Source organism: Chelmon rostratus, chromosome 12 (assembly GCF_017976325.1).
Source record: "Chelmon rostratus isolate fCheRos1 chromosome 12, fCheRos1.pri, whole genome shotgun sequence".
Lineage (NCBI taxonomy): Eukaryota > Metazoa > Chordata > Actinopteri > Chaetodontiformes > Chaetodontidae > Chelmon > Chelmon rostratus.
Window position 1 is genome coordinate 22,806,724 of NC_055669.1, and position 20,346 is coordinate 22,827,069.

A 20,346-nucleotide genomic window follows, 5' to 3' on the forward strand; every position below is an offset into this window, starting at 1 on the left:
TACATTATTATCAAGAGGCCTCAGGGATCTGTGTTTTCTTTCCTGGCAACTTGGAAGTAGCCCAATTTGAGACCTCAGCACTTACGTTACAACGTAATTCCGTCAGGTAACGTCCGTACGCAAATCTTAAGTACAAGTTTTTTGTTTTTAAAAAAATACTTGTAGGTTAACATCACTCCTCACGTCTGTACGCTCAGTATGAAGCTACAGCTAGCACCGGCTAACTTAGCTTAGCACAAAGAGTGGAGACAGGGAAAAACAGTTAGCCCTTGTTCAAAGGTAACAAAATCACGCCGCACCTTTAAAGCGGGCAGGTGGACACCATCGGAAGTGGATCCAGCGTTGTATTTGTGGTTCCATTCCATAACCGTCAGGTGGCGTTGTTTCCCCGTTTGCGTCCCGAACACCTGAGGGCTCAAACCACAGAGTACAAACTAAACAGGAGCTCTCACTCCGATTGGAGTTCCACTGCAAGCATGGGGCCGCTTTAATGAGTTGATGGAAACGCGAGCAAAACATAGCCACTTGTTAGACTTGATTCACCGCTCATAGGCAGTACTACATACACAACCAACAGTCAAAAACGGCATGTATTTTTCTCGGATGAAATAGAGGTTCTTTGTCGGAGTGGTCATCGTGGTAACGCAAAGTTTTAAGCATCTGTGCGTATTAGCCGACCGTCACAGGGACCGGATGTTTTCTTAAAAAATTAGAGTGAGACATTATTAAAATAGACGATCTTTGCGGTGAAGGTAGTTGCCAAAGTTGTCAGGGCAGGCGTGAGTCCTCGGGAACGAGCACCGCTGTGGATTACACCGGCCAGGGAAGAACAGGAGAGACGGGAGCGCCACTATCTGACAAACCTGACAAGTAACGAACTAGTTTCACACTGTGGTCGGTCGACAGGAAAGTTGCGGGAATTTATCCTCACCCTGGACAACTGGAGTGTGTCTCTTTCCTCCCAGGACTGTCTCACACCAGTAGGGAAGGTACGTGAGGGTGCGGGTCTTTGACTGCGGCAGTGTTTGGGACACTGAGGAATGTTTAGCCAGAAAGCTAATTAGCTAGCTAACGTTAGCTAGGCGCTAGTTAGGCGCCCGGGCATGGAGCGAAAACTCAGTGTTAAGATTAAAAAACGTTAATATTCGTTAAAGGTACGAGTTTTACACTTTAACCGAGAGGGCTCAAAAGTATTCCCACAGCTATTAAAGTTGAGAGGAATGCTGTTCAAATATCAGGAACTGCAGTGAACTAATCCCATTAGGAATACTAGCTAAGGTATCAAACCATAGGAAATCAACAGTAACTCCTGACAGAGGTGTATTTATGTCCTCTGGGGACTTTGTTTTGTACCATGAGTTCGCAGTTCGGCAGCCAGCCAACTCAGACAGGAATGTTTCAGTAAACCTTTAGTTGTGGGTGAATATTAGCTGTCAGCCATAAAATGTACCTGTCGAGCAATCACCTGTAACACTCACACAATGACACATGCTTCTTATAAGTTATAAGACCTCAAAGTGTTTTGTTTTAACAGAGTTCACCTTCGTGTATTCAGTGGGTCAGGTTATAAATTGGATAATTGCATGCATTTCTCTGAAATTATGATAATAACTGAAGTGATAAGTCATCTGACAGAAACTTGATTGACAAGAATTTTCCCAATTGTTGAGTAATTGAAGTCATTCACAAGCTGTCACCGCCCTGCGCTTTGGAAAACTATGATGGGCATTTAGTGCCATTTATTTGCTCAGACTAAACGACTTATCCAGTCATGGAAAGCGAAATCAATACATTGTTAGTTGCAACTTTAAATTTGATCAAAATTTAAATGGATAAATTCATTATTGCTATAATACTATATGATAGTAGAATTGTCTGAACGCCATAAATCACATCATAGATTTATACTCCCACATGGTTGACTGGTGAGTTTATGTGAAGTGAGAGCAGAAATAGATTTACTGTATTGTCGGAAGGTGAGATTGTGCTGAAGTAGATTTGACAGGTGTCAGTCTTTCAGGTGCTGAAAAGGGCAACCTGCCTGCCTCTGAACACGTCCTCTGCTGTGTTTCATGCATGTTGTGTACTCTCAGTGCTCTCCTCTCTCAACATGCCCACATTAAGTGAGCCGCAGCTGGATGTGGCTGGTTGAAGAGTTGACAGGCTGTGGTTATGACAGTTGCAGGGGACTTTTGGGAGTTGAGTGTCGAGGAAAGTTGCGGTGAGAGGTGCCTAACTGGGACAGCCTGTGCTGAATCCAAGCTGTTTCGGGAAATGTGGACCTACATTTGGTGTGTGACTACGTAAGAAGGTCGCAGTGCAGTACTCGACTGGCTCTGCTAGTTCCTGATGTCATAAATTGTGACTTTGCCCAAAATCACAAAAAAACAAATGCAGTCTCTCACTTTTTGTTTGATGCCTCTGTCTCTGAAACATCTGCAGCCACCAAAATATAGTTGAGGTGTATTGTTTTTTTGCTGCTCAAAGCATTGAAAAATGACATTTGACAGTTTCCTGGGGTTTATTTCCTCAGTAGAAAACAGTTCACAGTTACTTTGGGTAAAAACATAGCTTTGTTTCTTGGTTGTACAGTAACGTAAGACTATGTGAACTCTTAAAATGAGCTTGGTGAGCCTGATAATCATCTCTCCAACCTCCTTTCCCTTCTCTTTAAATAACTTCATTATGGGAGAGAATTGTGCTCTCTCTGATGAAAATAACTCACTCAGAGTAATCACTGGCAACCGGCTCTGGGAAGAAATGGTCTGAACTCTGCTAATAAATGTCACATGAGACCCGATGCAGAGACTCGGCTGCCTCCCTTGTCCATGTTTCTGTGGAAACATTTCATGCGTTAACGTTGAGAAACCTTTTCCAAGATGCTGCTTTTTGTTTCGCAGAGGTGTGAGAAAATGGGAGGGTGTGTTTCTTACATGTGCTGACAACGGCAGATTTTCCACCACACATCATTTCAAACAGTCCCACACACATCTCTCCTACCTTCCCATCACTTCAGACTCCTCAGGCAAGGCCACGCCATCATGTCTTGTAGCTTTGAATGGTTTTATTCTTCAGACCCACCTGTCCACCCCACAGCCCACTGTAAATCTTATTAGCATCACATCAGATTAAGGTGCTTCCTCTGATTTTGCTGATTGGACTCTGAGAAGATTTGTGCTGTCTGCTAAATATCCGTGCTGATGCTAGAGCTTAAGCTAGGCAGAGATAAGTGAAAGAGACTTTTAACCTTTTAGGTGCTTTTCAGTATGAAGAATAAGAGTAACCATAATGTCTTAATTAATATGTGTGTTGGTTGTGGCCTTGCCCATCTTAAATGCATACAATTATTTGGAAAGAGACATTATTTTTCTAATGAGAAGGGTAGTGGGGCAAAAGGGGACGTTTCATTGGTTTGAAAATGCTAAGGCTAACTCACTAATTATTATTTTGGCTATTGTTTAATTGGCAAATTATTTTAATCTATTCATCATTTGGATTATAAAATTGTCAGAAAATAGTGAGAAATGCCCGTCATAGTTTGCTCATGGCCATGGTACCGTCTTCAGCAAAAAAAAATCAGTAATTCCTCGCAATATTTGGCAGTTAATTTCTTGTTGATTGACAAACCAATCAGTCAAATGTATTGTTACAGTTCAAAAATATTTTGTCTCTGTTTACAACTACAGAACTTTTCATAATAGAATTTTGACCTGAAAATCTTATTTCAGGATTTGTTGCATTTATTTTTACATCTGAGCTCTAACGTCTTGGAAAGTGTCTTCACTCTGCATAAAAAATGTTCATGTCTTTAAAAGCTATTGTTGGTTTTAGGTTTAGTGCATCATGTGAGATGAGAGGTTTCAGTCTGACAACAGCAGCTGTCAGACTGGTTGGTGATTTACTTAAAAACTTTGGCAGATACTCATGAGGAGCAAATGAGTGAAGAGAAAACAACCAGGGGAAATGTTGTGCAATGATGGCAGGAAATGAACTTTTGTAAACTGCTGCAGTGACTTGTGTCCTAAAATTTCCCAAAATTTAACAAATTTACCAGCCAAGTGATACTTCTACAATAAAGCCTCCAATGAATGATATTTGCTGTTGAGCAGATAGAGAAGGTGCTTTGCTCTTAGGTAATAGAATTGGAAAAGTACAGGAAAGATAAGGCTGCCTTTGAGAAAACCACAGCTCTTATATGAAGTGTATCACTGTGACAGATTGTGTAATCGAGCATTGAGTGCAGCTATGTGCACAGAAAATCTCACACCGACTGTGGATCATGTGATTGAAGGCCGATTGAAAAAATTGGCTGCTCAAACGTGAGCAAAAATGCTGACGATGATGCTGATCATTCTGATTGTTCTTATTTGTTGTTTTTGGAAATTTCTTTATGAATGTGACTTATTATTCACTGAAAAAAAAAGTTTCTCAACCTCAGTCCACATGTCTTCACCACAAGGATTAGACAGAAATAGAAGAAAGGCTGTTTTCTTCCTGTCAGGCCAGCCATCTGAATTAGCAGGTCATAGGTTAATGAAGAAGGCTGCTAGTGCTTGTCATGATATACCCGTCATCCAGTCTAATGATTCACTAGCTCTGCATGTTGTTACTGTGAGTTGTGAATGGGCAGCAGAGGCCGTGTGTGGCTTAATTTGGCTAATGGACGTTGTGTATAGATTGGGTGAGATTTCCGTCAGAGCCTATGAGCCTGACCAACAAGGTAATCCACGGTGATATTGTCCGTGCAGTCACTGTATCAGGAGTAATCCAGGGGTTGCTGGCGTAATCACACCTAATAACAATAATATAATAGATCTTTACTCCGTTAATGTACGACTGGTAAAGGTAAACAGATGCAATAGTAATATTGCATAATAGCTGCCTAACCCTGTTCACCTGCCGCTTTCATGGTGACGGCCCTTTCAAGCTGCAGTAACATATAGTGCCCAGTAATCAAGGGGCTGTAAAAGGGTGTAGCTCATGTGCTCTGTGTGTGTAGAATGTGGATACTTCCCATTATATACTCACTATGAGTCATCCTGACTCTACATAGGATGGCAAAATCGTTTTCTGAAAAAGTGTTCAGAAAATATGTCCATCCTAATTTTGTCTGTCTACCAACTCAACCGCGTTATTTGTTGTATGGTTGAGTTGGTGCGCAAAGGAGAAAGGTCTGCATGCTGTTAGGCTAAAAATGAATTGTTTAATTCTCTTTTAGAGGCAACGCTTCGATCCACAAGATCTTCCACAGGCTTGTACATCGAAACGCTGCCTCTTAAAGAGAATTAAACTATTTGTTAGGAACCTAACAGTGTGTAGACCTTTCTCCTTTGTGCCCTGCGGTGAGAGTTATGTTTTTCTCTTGCACCTGAATATTTTTGCCTGGATGTGCACACACTAGGTTTTTCTTCTGGTTGGTTTGGTGCCCAGTCTGCTGTGTGTGTGTGCATCATGAGGATAAAAGCAGAAAGGCAGATTTCTAGTCTTGATTGTCCAAGTCATAGTTTTGGTTTTTAGGTAAAGGTCTGACTGGATGTGACACACAGATTCATTTTTGGGACTGTAATTAGGACCGCCATTGTGTAATCCTGCTTTAACTGCTACTGACACTGTAGTATCCTGCTGCTTCATCGAGGTCAGATGACATCCAACCAGACTGCACCACTGTGCAACCACTGTCTGGGAGTAAAATTGCTTTGAACCACATTTTGTTTTGTTTTTGGATGGCTGGGGTCATTAGATCATTTTGAGAAGGCTGACGTGTGCCCAACAAGGAGTGCTGTGTTTTGGCATGTTTTACTGCAGGTATTTGATCGTTTGTCAAAGTAACCATTCAAATGTAAAATATTGAGCAGATTACATTCCTTGGAACTCCGAAGTGACGGTCAAAATGATAAACACAGTGTGACATTTAGCAGTGTTGATGAGATCATCATTGGCATTTTGCATTGCGGTGTGAGGTCTGAATAGGTTTGAATGTTTACAAGTGCTGCACCCCCGGCCCTGTTTTCCTGATGACGTATCTATTAATTGTCTGCATCGATTGCTGGTGGAAATCGCACGTTTGCCATCTTGCAGTGTACATTTAGGTATTTTGGCTGTCTTCTTGAGTAATTTGGAACAATACAAATTTCCTAGATCACCAACATTCCAGGAAACTGTAGAAATACATTCAGAAGACAGTTTTGTAATGTGCCTCCAACACTGCAACAAGTGGTAAATGTAGGCTTCAAAAATAAGATTCAGCTAAGGCCATAGAAGGTTCTGTAAAGTCCATGGACTGCTTCCTCTAACAGTCTAACACTTTAAACAGAGCTAACCAGGCAGGATAGACATCTTTGAACTCTTAAGCTTGTCAGAGCATGAAATATAGCTTTTCCTAATACCACCTTAGGCTCCAGTTAGCACTAGCAGCAATGTGGTAGCACAGAGGTAGCCTCAGGCACTATATGCCTAGATCTCATCATGTCTACCCACAGGCAAAATGTGAACTGTTAATTTGATGAAACAATTTCTCAGCTTTTTCCACTTTATTTTGCCTCTGTATTAGTGTGTGTGTGAATGCGTGTTTAATTGATATAATGGGCTACACACATACTCCTAGAACTGGGGTTACATTTTGTAACTATTAGTTACAGTAATGAGAGTTTACTCACCCACACACACACTGCTCGGCTACATTAATTTCAGATCCTGTCTGTGTGTGTGTGTGTGTGTGTGTGTGTGTGTGTGTGTGTGTGTGTGTGTGTGTGTGTGTGTGTGTGTGTGTGATTCGTCCAATCTCTGTCCTCAACATGCCTCAGTTGCTGCTTGACTAGCTTCCATTAGCAGTCAGGAACAGGAGGAGGCAGACAGAGTTGGACAGGGAAAAACAGCGATACAGTAGTGGAAGAAGACCATGTGATTCACATTACTGTCTTCCCTCCTTCTGTCTAAGACTATGTGCCGCTCTGAAGCTGTGCACACAGCCTTTGAACAGGATTAAAGCTCTTCACTTTGTGTCTCATTCATTTGTTCTGATTGGGTTAGGTGAGTATTAGGCTTTAAAAGACGTGGTTGTTTGTGGTCTTTGTTGTAATATGTCTTGTGTAAGAAGACAGAAAAGGATGAGGCATATTTTCTGATGTAGGAACACATTATCAAGGCTTGATCACATTGCTTAGGTAAGAAACTATGAGATTGTTATTTTAATTTTTGTAGTTTTTTTTTTTACTCCATGTTTTTCCATGGATAAGTTTTAGTTTTTAGTTTGACACTATTTTGACTGTTGACAATCAGCATTACTGCCAATGCCAACTAACTAGTTAATGTTCTTCTTATTTAAAACAAGCTGCTTTCTTTGCTGCTAATTATGAAATCTCATGGCTTTCTTTGTGCTTAAAGGCATTCCCATAAGTGTTTGTATACCCGAAAATTAATTTCACAAATGATCAAATATCAAATATGTTTAATAAATGGAAACTAGACTTGTATTTACAGTATATCGAAATGCATCGGATGCTTACCTTTGATCCTTTTTGTTTCCCTCCAGCTCTGCTCAGGAAGCCATGCTAATAACCATCTCACTCTAGCGGTGAGCTGCCTCGTGGACAGTCAGAGGCATCATGGCGGAACTGCCTATTGCTCCAGGCCAGGTCTACATCGAGGTGGAGTACGACTATGAATACAAGGCCAAGGACCGCCTCATTGTCATCCGCCAGGGGGAATGCTACATGTTGGTCAAGAAAACCAACGAGGACTGGTGGCAGGTTAGGAAGGAAGAGGGGACTAAAGCTTTCTATGTACCTGCTCAGTATGTCCGTGAAGTCCGCAAAGCCCTCATGCCACCTCCTAAACCTATCCCACATCCTCCCGCTGCCACTGGCAACACACCTCCACAAAGTGGAGGTGCAATCTGGGTAAAGCCAACCAATCTGGAGCTGGGACTCCACGACCGGTCCGCTGAGAACCTTCACAGACGTGAGTCAAGCTATCGGCGCTCACCCTCTGCACAAACTGCCTCGTCTGGAAACTTCAGTCCCCCCAGTCAGCGCAAGGACAGCAACAACCATTACAACCCCGGCACGCCCACCGACCATGAGCGAGCTCTGGCTGAAATCCTCGTCCAGGGTGGGGGCCTCCAGCCCGACCACAAAGGAAAGTCCAGCACTCTGCCCCGCACCCGAGCTCGATCCCCAGAGCTGGTCAGAGCCCCGCTGGACGTGGACAGCACCCAACACTGTGACTCTGCAGGCGAAGAGCGACGCACCAACGACTCGGAGTCAGGAGACGAACTGAGCAGCAGCTCCACTGAACATCTCCAGGTAAAGTTATACAGATTTAAACATTATTATGTGCTGTTGAATGTTTTTATACATGTCAAACCTGCCATTAATTTTAGCTCTGACATCAGAAACAGGAATAAACTTGCTAACTGTATCACCCCGCAGGAGTCATGAGAGTTGGTAGTCTGGGGTACATATCATGTATTTGTTGACAGCTGTATTTGTTATATACGTTCACCATTGATTTTTTTGAAGTGGCATCCCCATTCTTTTCTGTCTTAACAGGTTTTAGATTAACCTTTGATTTTTACTTTCTTCGTTTTCCTATTATAGCCACATAATACTGTGTCTGTATTGGTGTTTTTTTTTTTTTTTTTTTAAATCTGACCTTCCCTTTGGACCCTTTAAATCTGCTTCACCTGTTTAGGTGGTCCGATCTCTTGACCTAATTCAGAAAGTTTTGTTGAACAGGAGAGTTTTCTGTCACTCCAGGCCTGAAGCTGCTGAGGTGCAGACAAACACAGTTTCAGTCAGAAAGCCTCAGCGAGATGGGGCGGCTGATTAATTGTGAGCCTGGTCAGTGGGGGTGTTTGTTCCTGAAATCATTAGCTCAGTCTGCTGCTGAACAAAAGCCAGTGAGAAAATAGAAACCGGCTCTCTGTGCTGCTGCCACTGGGTGTAGACCTGTTTTTGTCCATAGAAAGGAGTGGATTGTAGTAGGAGTTGTGTTCAGGTTACTTATGTTGAGAGTAGTACTTTTACAGTTTGTGGACTTTTGACCTGAAAACCAATACTGATATGTCATAAATTCTGCTGCAGTACTGTGACAAACAAAGTCATCGTAGCTATTTGTGTTACATGGTGATTGACAGACAGATTTGTAGCAGCTTTTGCACAATTTTTTGAATGTCATGTAGTTGCTTGTCTAGTATTTCACACCTTTCAGCGTTTGTCAACCAGGTTAGTTAAACTCCTGCTGTTGTCCACTTTCAAAGAGCCAGTGTGCAGCTCTTAACACTGTTACCCTTCCTTTTCTTTAAAGGTATTATAACCACAATATGAAAGAGGTACTTTAAAATTCACACTTTTCTGTAGCACCCACATATATTACACACCTGAAATGGACTTTGAGAATCTGCTGCGTATTCGGTATCAAGTAGTAAAAGTATTCCTCAGACAAAACTGTCAAACTTCTTCCGCAATCTTATGTTGCTCTAGCAAAAAAGACCTAAGATTTAGCTTCACATCCACTAAATAACTCTTGACACTTGCCTCTGAGTTAGTTAATGTGTCCCTACGAGTTTTGGCCACTCCAACATTCTGTCAACTTTACTTTCAGAAGTAGATTTTTCACAGCGATGCATCACACACTGACGTAACAACTGACTCAGTATGATGTGTTTTTAAAGGTTATCTAAAAGTAAGCATATACAATTTTAAAGTCTGTGTATTCTTCCAAGGCAGCCCCAGTCCACAATGGAGTTCCTTCCTTCCTCAATCATTCTGTGTGCCATTTAAATGACAGGTAAAAAGGCCACAGTCGTCGAGCTGGTTTTTGGTAATGCGGACAACCAGCCAGCTTTGGCTGAAAGTAAACACTCAGTGATTTTCTCAGTCTGTGTCATTAGATCAGTAAATGCACATATTACATTAAATACAAAAATGTTTGTTTAATCCCCCTCCCTCAGATGTTTTTCCATTTAACAGTTGAAGCACAATTGGATATCACTGCTGGTACATACATACATTTATTTATATATATATATATATATATATATATATATATATATACCGGCAATGTCTTTGCAGTAATGTCTGCAAGTAATCACAGCAAAAGTACTAATTCTTTATGCTTTGATGATTTGTTTTACAACTGACAAGTAGACAACAAAATCTAAGCTGTTGTGTTTCTTGAGGTTGTAAAGTTTTTATTTATATTAGGAAATTAGTAAATTAGTCATGTTTAAATCCCAAATGATGTTTTTAATGGTTTAGGTGGGTGTGGTTTCTCTGTGATGATGCAGTTTGAGTCTCCTGCTATAGCAGAGAAATGATGTGATGTGGTATTCTGTATTTTCCTATGTCAGGACATGTAAATTGGCTGAATTGTTAACAACATACTATTCCTCAAGTGATGAATTGTTGTTGGGTCAGAAGGTGGCCGTTTCGCCACACGAGCCTGGTGATGAGAAACTGTCCCTGATTGAGTGGGTTGCTTGTTTGTTGTTCCTCTGCCCTGGCAGCATGCTGCTGGTGACGACAGCTCAGGTGTGAGTCAGGACTTCCTAAAATATTCAAACCCCTCCCCTCCCCTATCGCTTCTCTCCCATTTTCTCTTCTCATGTCTTTCCTTTTCTTTTCCTTGTTTTTAAAGGAACCCCGAAATAAAAGAGTGTCTTTTAAAGCAGGACAAGAATGACTGAACATAAAACCAAAACAGCAGCGTGAAGGCAGAAAGTAGAGCTGTGTGTTAGTGTTTCCAGCTGCCAGGCCTCGTTCCTTATTGGCAGCTCATCCAGCTCCTTCTGATAAGCTACTTGCTTATGAGTGTGCAGAGCGGCACAGCTCCTTGCCAGGCTCTTATCTGCCACACTGGAGCTGACACTGGGGCCTACTTTGTCACTACTTCAGTGACTAGTCAACTTTCAACAGGCGCTGCTCTGTCATCCTCCAGGCTTCGTTCCTTGGCACTTTTTTGAAAGGCTTAGATTGTGGGGCTGTGATTAAATCATCCATTTGTCTTTATTTCAGAGACCTGAGTTGCTTTTTAATATAGTTTGGGATTGTTGCATGTGCTCTGTTTGTAGCCAAAATTCTTGCCATTTGCAATATCTCCGACATTGCTGACTTAATGTTGCTTGAGAAGATGGCTTTCATGGACTTATTTTCTCTCCATTTGTTTTCACTCCATTTAAAGGCCCTGTCACACCAGCATTTAAAACGGTGAGATTTTCAGACAGAATAATGGATTTCAATGGAATTGTCATGATCAGTAGATTTAATCATTGTGGCTGAAGTAATTCAGCGCACTGCTAACCTTTGAGGGAGCAGACCGCTTGAGTGTCAGTTAGCAAGTTAGCTGGTTCAGAGGGCTCATTTCCCAGTCACACTTTGTAGAATAAATGATGTACAGTTCAGAGACAGACTGTGAGAGCTGTTGTGACTGACTAGCACTAGCATATGTGTTAGCTCGCCAACTCCAGTAGTTCACCCACCAACCTTGTTAGTAAGCCCTCAATCACTAAGCTTTTAGCTTCGGCAAGCAGTGTGCTGCAGACTTTCGCTATTCCCCTTCCTGGTGTGACCAGACCTTAAATCTAAGTTAGGCCTCTTGTCCCAGGCCCAACACGGACAAAATCATGCTGTTAATGTGTTAATGCAAGCTCAACACTTCCTATTGCTTCATCACAATAAAACCCTTCTAGTAAAGAGAATTGATCAAAGCTTTTATTGTGAAGCTTTATGGTGTAGTTGCAGGAAGTATTGAGTTGTAGTCTTTGCTGGTAGTTCATCTTAGGTCAAGACAGGTTTTAGCTGAGGCTAGAAGTTGGTTTAAGTTTGGGATAACTGGTGGATCAATATGTAGGAGTAGGGGCTTGGTTAAAAAAAAAAAAAAAAGACAGCTGTAAGGTATCAATAAAAATAGTGCAGGCATTTTTGAAAAATAGCCTGCACTGTCACAACATCAATACTGAGTTTCTTATAAGCCCAACAGCCATTGATCCTTAGTTGGAAAATGTTGAAGTTGCCGGCTGAGATATCACTTGATACTGTCACGCATACAGTAGGTTTTCAAGCCCCCGGCCATGGTGGATTGGACATTGAATCCACTGATGCTTCCCTCTAGCCTCTGAATATAATGGCTGTCAAGGTCTCAGTGTGTTTTAATTTGCTGCTTCACTGCACTGCCTCATCCATTCTGCTTTTCATACCCCTCTTCCTTCAGGATCAAAATAATCCAACGGCACTTGTGAGAAACAGTGAGCATGCTGTACACTCTGTATGTAAGAACTTGACATGATTTACATTCAGCCTTGGCTCCAAAAACGATTTGTTTTCACGCTCACACTATCAAATGTCAAATCCTGGCTGTTGAACCTTGACTTTTCTTCTTGTCATGTAAAGGCACGCCTTAGTCTGTGGTCATAAGGAGAAATTTGTAGGGGAAGTATTAAAATATATGGGCATCTATAGTGCAGTCCTGACTTTACAAAGATAATATTTATAAGAGGACAGTTAGAGAAATAGGCTTTTCAGGTGGGCAATAACACAGTAAACTCTACAGAATTTGATGATACTGACTGAATTTGACCTTTAGAATGATGTTTAGCGACCTTGACTGTCTAAATTTGTGGAATAGATTTGTCTACCTGTCCTGGTTTACCTACAACTCTCCTCTGATTTTATTTTCCTCATTATTAACACGGTTCTGTTATGCTGCGAACACGGTGAGAAAACTTGGACTGCTGTCTGTCTGTAGGCCTTTTAATCAAGAAAGTTTTAGTCTGCAAGTCATCAGAAAAATAAGGATCATATCAAAGAAGAGCATTATAAGCCCATTAATCAGTTGTTCTCTCTCAGCAGTTCTCAGCTTCTGCTCAGTGCCTCACTTTCGAAGCTAACATGCGCTTAAGTTAGCCCCTCTCTGTACCCCCCACCTTTGATTGTCACAGTCAATAACAGCCACTCAACCCTGCAGACACCCATCATTCTTTATGACAGCTGTAATCAACTAATGACTCTCAGCAGGATGACTGATTGGAGGAAGCACTTCCTCATTTGTTTGATTAGGCCACGTAGTGTGGCAGGAAGTTGATTTGGCAAGTGTATGTCTTCACACTGTCACACCTTGTTGTGCTTTAAGCGGCTGAACACACCCATGCACATTAATGTACGTCCATAGCACATAAAAACATCATTTATTAATCCAGTCATTCATTCACCCCCCCCTTCACACACACACACATACACACACAGACACACACAGACACACACACACGTGCACACACTCTAAGTCAAGTGGTCTTCAGCAAGGACACCCATTTCTGTTCAGCTATGCAAAGACACACATGAGCAGACACATCCATACAAATTTGTCCTCTCTCACACACTCACTCTCTCTCTCACTCTCTCTTTCTCTATCTCTCTCTCTCTTTCACACACACACACACACACACACACACACACACACACACACACACACACACACACACAGTCTGAGGGATCTGTTAATGGAAGCCAGACCATCTGCACTGCTGTTAATTCTCTTTCTCTGCCTTATTAAAAAGGCTTATTATATCACATGTTGGCAGGGACAGTCAGAGCTCACTGCAGGGTTATTTGGATGCTAAATCATCCTCTCTTTCAGGGGGTCCCAATATTTTCATGATGAGGACCCCCAGATGGAAACATAATAAACAATGGGCTCCAATTTGCAAAGAATTTTAATAAAGAATTCATTAGTTGACATCGGGCAAGTTTTCTTGTATGACTTTTCCTTGGTTTTCTATTGACACAGTTTATATATTAGCCTCTTCTTTTTTCCTCTTCTGCTACTGTTGACTGCTGAACTGCAGCAATTAACTTGCTCGAGGGCACTGCTATGCTAGCTGTTGACAGAAGGGGAGTGACATTGAAATTAAATAAGCAATCCACAATTTTTCCCAGACTTACTGTTCTTACTGTCTTTGCTGAAATTAATTGTTCTATTATGTTTTTGCTGACCTCAGTGGTATGTTCATGTTCTTTGTTGTCTTATCTGCAGCCGTCATATTTTCCTGCCAGATTGTTTGTGGATTACAGCTGGTGACCTTTCACCATAAACCCATTTCTCTTACATCTGGGTCACAATCAAGCCAGCCAGATGATTGAGACTGTCAGCACAGTGACATTGGGATTGCAATTAATGATTATTTTTCTTATTATGAATCTATTCTTTATCATTGATTTATTTTTTGATTCATGAATCTTCATTTTCAGTTATCCTATTTTGCCTGAAAAAATGTCCAAAACCCAAAGAAAGCAAATTAACTATCTTATAAGAAAAGACAGAAAATTATAGATATTTTTGTTTGGAAAATTATTTCAATTGTGAATTGATTATCAAAATTGTTCCCAATTAATTTTCTGTTGATTCAGGTCTAATTGTCGTAGTCCTGTCTTGAAATGCATCAGTACTGACCCATGAAAACTAAATCTTTGGTGCAGTTATTGCCCTGATTCTGTCGTGGATTCTGTCGTATTTTGAGATTTTAGCCTCAAAATGACTGCACAGATGTCTCCTTTCAGGAAAATCACCGTCCACCCAGCAAACAGCGGTTCATTCGGGAATAAGCAGAGAAGTCTCAGTGGAGTACTGCAGACTGTGGTTGTGTCAGTTTTGGTGCTCATCGCCAATGTTAGGAAGCAGCCCTGAGGGGTTTGTAGTGCTGTTCTGAACTGTTTTCAACCTGGGACACACACTTACACAAACACAAACACACAGAGCTTCAGGTGATCTGGCAGCTGAACCAATCCTTTGCAGTGTGTTTGACTCTTGTATAACATAGCAGGGGAAAGACACACTTTCTTTCCTTCTCTTATTCCTTTTTTTAAATTTCACCTGCTCCTCCTTCGGCTCTGGTCTAGCTGTCCACCCTAACCTCTTTGTGTTGAAGCACTGTAATATTACACCTCTCTAGAACACTGCAAAAAATCACTTAAGTCACTGCACTGCACTAAAGTCAGTTTTAGAAAGAGGTGCCTCCTGAAAGATACATATTAAGGTGAATGATATAGATAAAATCTTCAATCTCATTATAAGTAATTTCATGTCAATATCCTACACTTCATTTTATAGTGCAGTTCAATTCAGTAAATAAACCCTTTAAAGATGAAATTAGTCAATGAAAATGTCTGTTTGTGGCTATCCAGCGAAGTGGAATATATAGTTTTTTTTACTTCATCACATTAATAAAAATGCTGTAAATACAATATTGCCACAAAACAGCCCTTCACAGTACTGCCTGCAATGCTAGTACACTTTGCTGTGAATGATGTAGTAAAATCTCCTGGCAGTGGACAATGATCTTCTTCATTTCATACTCACTGAATGCTTAATTAGCATTTTGTTGGACCTGATCTCTTGCTCCCTGGTTAGCCATCTGATTTTGTCTGGATAAAACAGTAAGATGAACAGACAGTTTATTATATTTACTTGAATCCAAGCCTGTATGATCAATCCAAGCCTGTATGATCAATCCAAGCCTGTGTGATCAATCCAAGCCTGTGTGATCAATCCAAGCCGGTATGATCAATCCAAGCCGGTATGATCAATCCAAGCCGGTATGATCAATCCAAGCCTGTATGATCAATCCAAGCCTGTGTGATTGCTGTGGTGCTAAAAACTCACATCATGACCGGTACCTGGTCCGCTAAGGTCGGTGCTGATCTGTATTGATACAGTGTCTCAGATTGTCACTGAATGACAGCTGTGTAATATGTGAAGAACCCAGTGATTTTGTCTTCCTGTCGCCTGACACTATCCAAATTAATTTACATATGAACAAAGTGTGAGAATCGTGACAAAAATTGCGGCCAAGATAGAAAGAGCTTTCACATTAATACAGAAAAAGACTTTTGTCAGGGAGACACTTGAAGAGATTTTTGTCACATTATAATGTAGATTTATGCCTTTTAGAGGTACAGGAGTGATGATTCTCACCCTCAGTGCAAGGAAGTTAGACTCTTGATGAGGAGGAGGGTTTGTCAAACACAACTGTAAGCAGTATAATGAATCTTCTGCGTAGTGATTATAGGGGATCATCCAGTGCAACCCGTAACTCTGCCCTGTACGACTTCTTTGATTAGAGACAAAGAAGTATGTGTGTGTGTGGGGGGGCAGGGGGCACAGTGTTCCTCACTTTATGGAGCTTTTCTTAATCCCACTGGGAGCTTCAGCTGTGTGTGAGTGTGTGTGTGTGTGTGTATGTGTGTGTAGGTTATTATAGCATTAGGGGAGGGCAGGTCAAGCAGTGTGTTTTGTGGCAGCTCAGGGAGAGCGAGCATCACTGAGCTCTGCATGCACTCTCTCTCTCCCTCTCTCTCTGTTTATGTAAGGACGTGTGAGTGAATAAGAGTCGGTGTGTGTATTTGAATGTGTGCAGGGCCCCGGAGTGACATTATCTGGTTTGCCACAGTGACATGTCAGTCAGGGAGAGAGTTTGTGAATAGGCAGAGGCTGCTGTGTTTCACTGCATCATCAGTGTCCTCGTCAGCACCGCCGGCTACAAGACTTATTCCTCTGCAGCGGCATCTCAGCTACAGGACAGTATGTACCCAGATGAGAATGAGACGGTAAGACAGCTTCTTTATCTGTGCATGTGTGCTGACAGCAGGGACACTCAAAAATACAGAAACAGTCAACTTCAGGCGTCCAGGACTTGATCTGTTCATACAACTACATGCAAGTCAGCACAACCGTCCAGGTATTCAGAGTAATGCTGCACAGTCACTAACGCTTGTAAATGTTTCGAACACAATGCAACTCATTATAAAGCATTAAGCTTTTTGGGTTGCAGGAAGCACACGTGCACACATGCCAGCTGGCGTTTTTGCATCTACCGTGTTCGTTGCTCTCTTAGAGAATTATCTCTAAATGAAGTGTGCATGCTACTGTATATTACTCATTCTGATCCCAGTCAGGCAAGCAGAGAATGTTGATCCCTAAAGTTATCATCAAATGCTTTCAATCATACACGCACTCAGAGATTTGTGACTAAATATTCCTTTCAGCTTTGTATTTCTGCCTCTGCCCCATTCTCTGTCTTTGTCTCTCTCCCTCTCTCTCTCCCTCACACATGCAGGCTCTGATCTTGCAGCTTTTGTTCACAAGCTCAGGGGCAGACTTGTGTTTATTATCCATTCGTTCAGCGTGAGGGCTCACAGTGATCCATGACATCGATTGTTTGAATCTCAGCTACTTTCTAGCCAGGAGGAACAGATGGGAGGTTCGGGCGTACTCCGAGATGTTTGAACTGATGATGGCATGAGACAGGATAGCTAAGAGGATGCGCTAAGCACTTGCCATGCTTCATTACATAAGTGCTGGCTACGTAACATTTGTTTGGACAGCTGGCTGTTGAGACGAGCTCGGGGCAGCAGTGATGATGAGAGAGAGGACGAGGAGGAGGCGGGGTGGCAGACGGGACAGAATATTCTGTAATATTTATCTGGATTCCAGATATAATGTAGCTGTTATTTCACACAGCTAGAATGACTGATATTTTACTTATTCAGTGCACTGAACTGAATATATTTGACAGAACGGTGCTTTATTTTTCAGAATCATCAGAGACTGAATGCAAACTTTACTATGAGTTACCTTCAGTGTCTCAAAATCTGAATTTACAGGTACCACAAAGCCATAAACTGCTCAGTTTGTGAAAAGGACCTTTTTTAAATATTTTTTTTTATCTTTTGTTGAACGGCAGAAAAATGACATTTAAAAATGTTCTCATACCTATTGTCCGTTTATAAAGCATACAGATTTTTTACGACATAAGAAGCTCAGTTTAAACACAACTCTTTGTCTGTGTTATGAGATCAAGCCCCTCCAAACCGCCACATGCATCTGAGCAGCCACTTAATGACAGAGAGCCGTTTGCACCATATAATCTCCCGGTCCAATATAAATAAAGGTTTGCTTGTGGCCCTGCCCATGTGTACTCATGCTTGTCTGGCTGAAGACAGCGTGCACTATAATTTCTCACTTTCCAGTAGAAAGGACTGTCTTCGTGTGCACTTTGCCCCCAGTGAGACTCAGAGTCAGAGATTATTAACTTGGCAATAATAAAAAAGACATTTTGTTCTTGCATTTAGCCTAGTTTTGATATGAGTATATTACATTATAGAAAGCATGCAGAGAAGAGGAGAAGAGTCAAAACGTTTAGGTTCTTAATATCTTGATTTTCTTGAACAATATTTATTTAAAGAAGTCTCATTTTCAGGTTTATGCTTTTATTTTAAGTGTCTACTAAAATAGGTTTACATCAGGGGTGGTGAACCTCTGGCCTGTCTGTGGGGGTGCGTCACAGTGATAAAAAAAAAAGGGATAACACTGCATTTTCCTAGTTTGCAAGAACAAAAGCCTGCTATGACATCTGAATATGCTAAGTGTGGAAACTCCTTCAGACGTTTAATGAAGAAGTTTCAGAAAAGTAAAGAAAAAAGTAAAAAAGGAATTTAATTTGTGTGCTAGGCTGTTTAATGTGGACCCATCAGATGTGCCTGACAACCAGCAACATAACTCATTGAGCTGCAAAGCAGCAACCTATTGTGAGGTCCTTTAAACCGACTCTTGCAAAGACTCAGTTGCACTTGACTATTGATATACTGTATGGTTGTTTCACAATTTCTTTTTCTATTCCTCAGCACTAGTTTTGTTTTTAATTGAGAAAGTGTGTGTCATATTAATCTAAAATGGAAATGGAATGGATGTGGAAATCAGAAGTTGTTATTTTAATTTTGCCAGAGTTGAGCATACATGGAAAGTAGAGATGGGCGCAGGAGATGTTCATTGGTTCAAGCTTAAAAGAGGAGCATGTGTGCATGTTAAACAGTCAGGCGGGTTTAGCCTTCAGTTACAAATACCTACTTTCCCCAGAGCTTACAGTGGGTTTCTTATGGACGTCACAAGTTGAAGATTTGATGTCAGTGGGTCACTGCGTCCAGTTTTTTTTTTTTCTTAACCCTGTCATTGTACATCTAGCACAATAATGTAGGCTGGTTTGTTACAATCAGGTCAGAGGTCATTGGATAAAGAACCCGCAGTGTAAATGGAAGTAACATGAACTGGTTGGGGATCAATGGCAGGATGATCCCATCTTAGGCTTTGTCCTCATTCTGCTTTGCGTGACATGCATACAGTACGCTTGGTAATGCTTTTTCTTTCGGTTTCTTATTTTGTCCTAATAAACCTGAAGTTGCATATAAACCTGAGATTGTAAATTAATTATAATACCACATCTTAAGTACACAGTCCAGGTCACTCGGTTGAGCAAATGTCAGTTTTAGTGATGTGATGTGTGCCTTGATGGTGGGCGCATTTTTCAAGGCGGGTGTAACATTCATGGAGGACCCAGGAGTATTAGGGCTGGACCAAGGTAAACATTTGCAGACAGAAAGTCTGATCTGAGTCTGATTGATCTTCTCTCCATCTATATTGATTGATCTGAGAGAAAAGATGGAGTCTCCACCACAAGAGGTATGAGCTCAAGGCACATTCAAGCATTTGATGACAAGTTAAGGATGTTTAGATAACAGTATCCACTAAATTGGGGTTCTCGACCTTCTTGGATGTGGATTCCTGAAAGCTGCCAGAGTGTTCGAGTTGACCGGTTTGGGGGTGAGGAGGTCTGCTTTAAAATATCCTCTCCAGATGTGGAAAATAATTTGCTTCAAGTAACATTTTCTGTCTGATATGACAGTCCACATTGTTCTCCCTCATTCAGAAATCCAGAAACCATGAATATGCAAATATGTTCGATGTAAGATGCCAGCTCCTCCCACTCCCACCCACTCCAGTGGGTGGATGATCTGGTCTTGTCAGATAACATCTTGGAGCCCAGTAGCCAACTCTCCGTGGACCTGTACATGATGCAACTATAACTAAGTGACACAGCTGTTTGTTTTTTTTATAACCAGTTCACCATAACTTACTCTACTGGTCTGAACAGCTGATCGAACTGATGGTTTCAGATGAGCCTATTGTAGGTCCAAATGTTTCTTCATAGCTCAAGGCCTCCTTATTTGGAGTTAAATCATGAATTAGCTGAGACATGTGTAGGCTAGTGTTTCTGAAATGTTGACTCTTCAGCATAATGGTAGCTTGCAGTGTGGCGTAATAGTTGGCCGGCTCTACCTTCAACTGCATAGCTACGAGTTCAAACCTAGCTCTGCAGCTTTTGTGTTTATTTGTCAAGCCGTCATCTAGCAGCTGTGCTGCCATGACTGTCTGCCTGTTCCCCACGCATTTGTTTTTAAAGCTTGCACATGACAAAGTGAAGCAACTAGCTCCTAAATACACTGTCTGAAACACTGAGAT

The 20,346-nt window shown here is 41.4% G+C and overlaps 1 protein-coding gene across 8 annotated transcripts in view; it reads left to right on the top strand.

The window, feature by feature from the left end:
* Positions 1-785: 785 nt before the first annotated feature.
* The window catches only part of LOC121614615 (rho GTPase-activating protein 12-like), a 54,199-nt gene continuing 34,638 nt past the window's right edge, over positions 786-20,346 (top strand). For 4 of the 8 annotated variants that reach the window (XM_041948592.1, XM_041948590.1, XM_041948589.1 and 1 more), the window contains exons 1-2: positions 786-989; positions 7,532-8,303. In XM_041948592.1, the coding sequence (XP_041804526.1) occupies positions 7,605-8,303 (699 nt within the window). In that variant the 5' untranslated portion in view covers positions 786-989; positions 7,532-7,604. The remainder of the gene's footprint in view (positions 990-7,531; positions 8,304-20,346) is intronic. The other 4 variants (XM_041948594.1, XM_041948596.1, XM_041948593.1 and 1 more) reach the window with 1 other exon arrangement.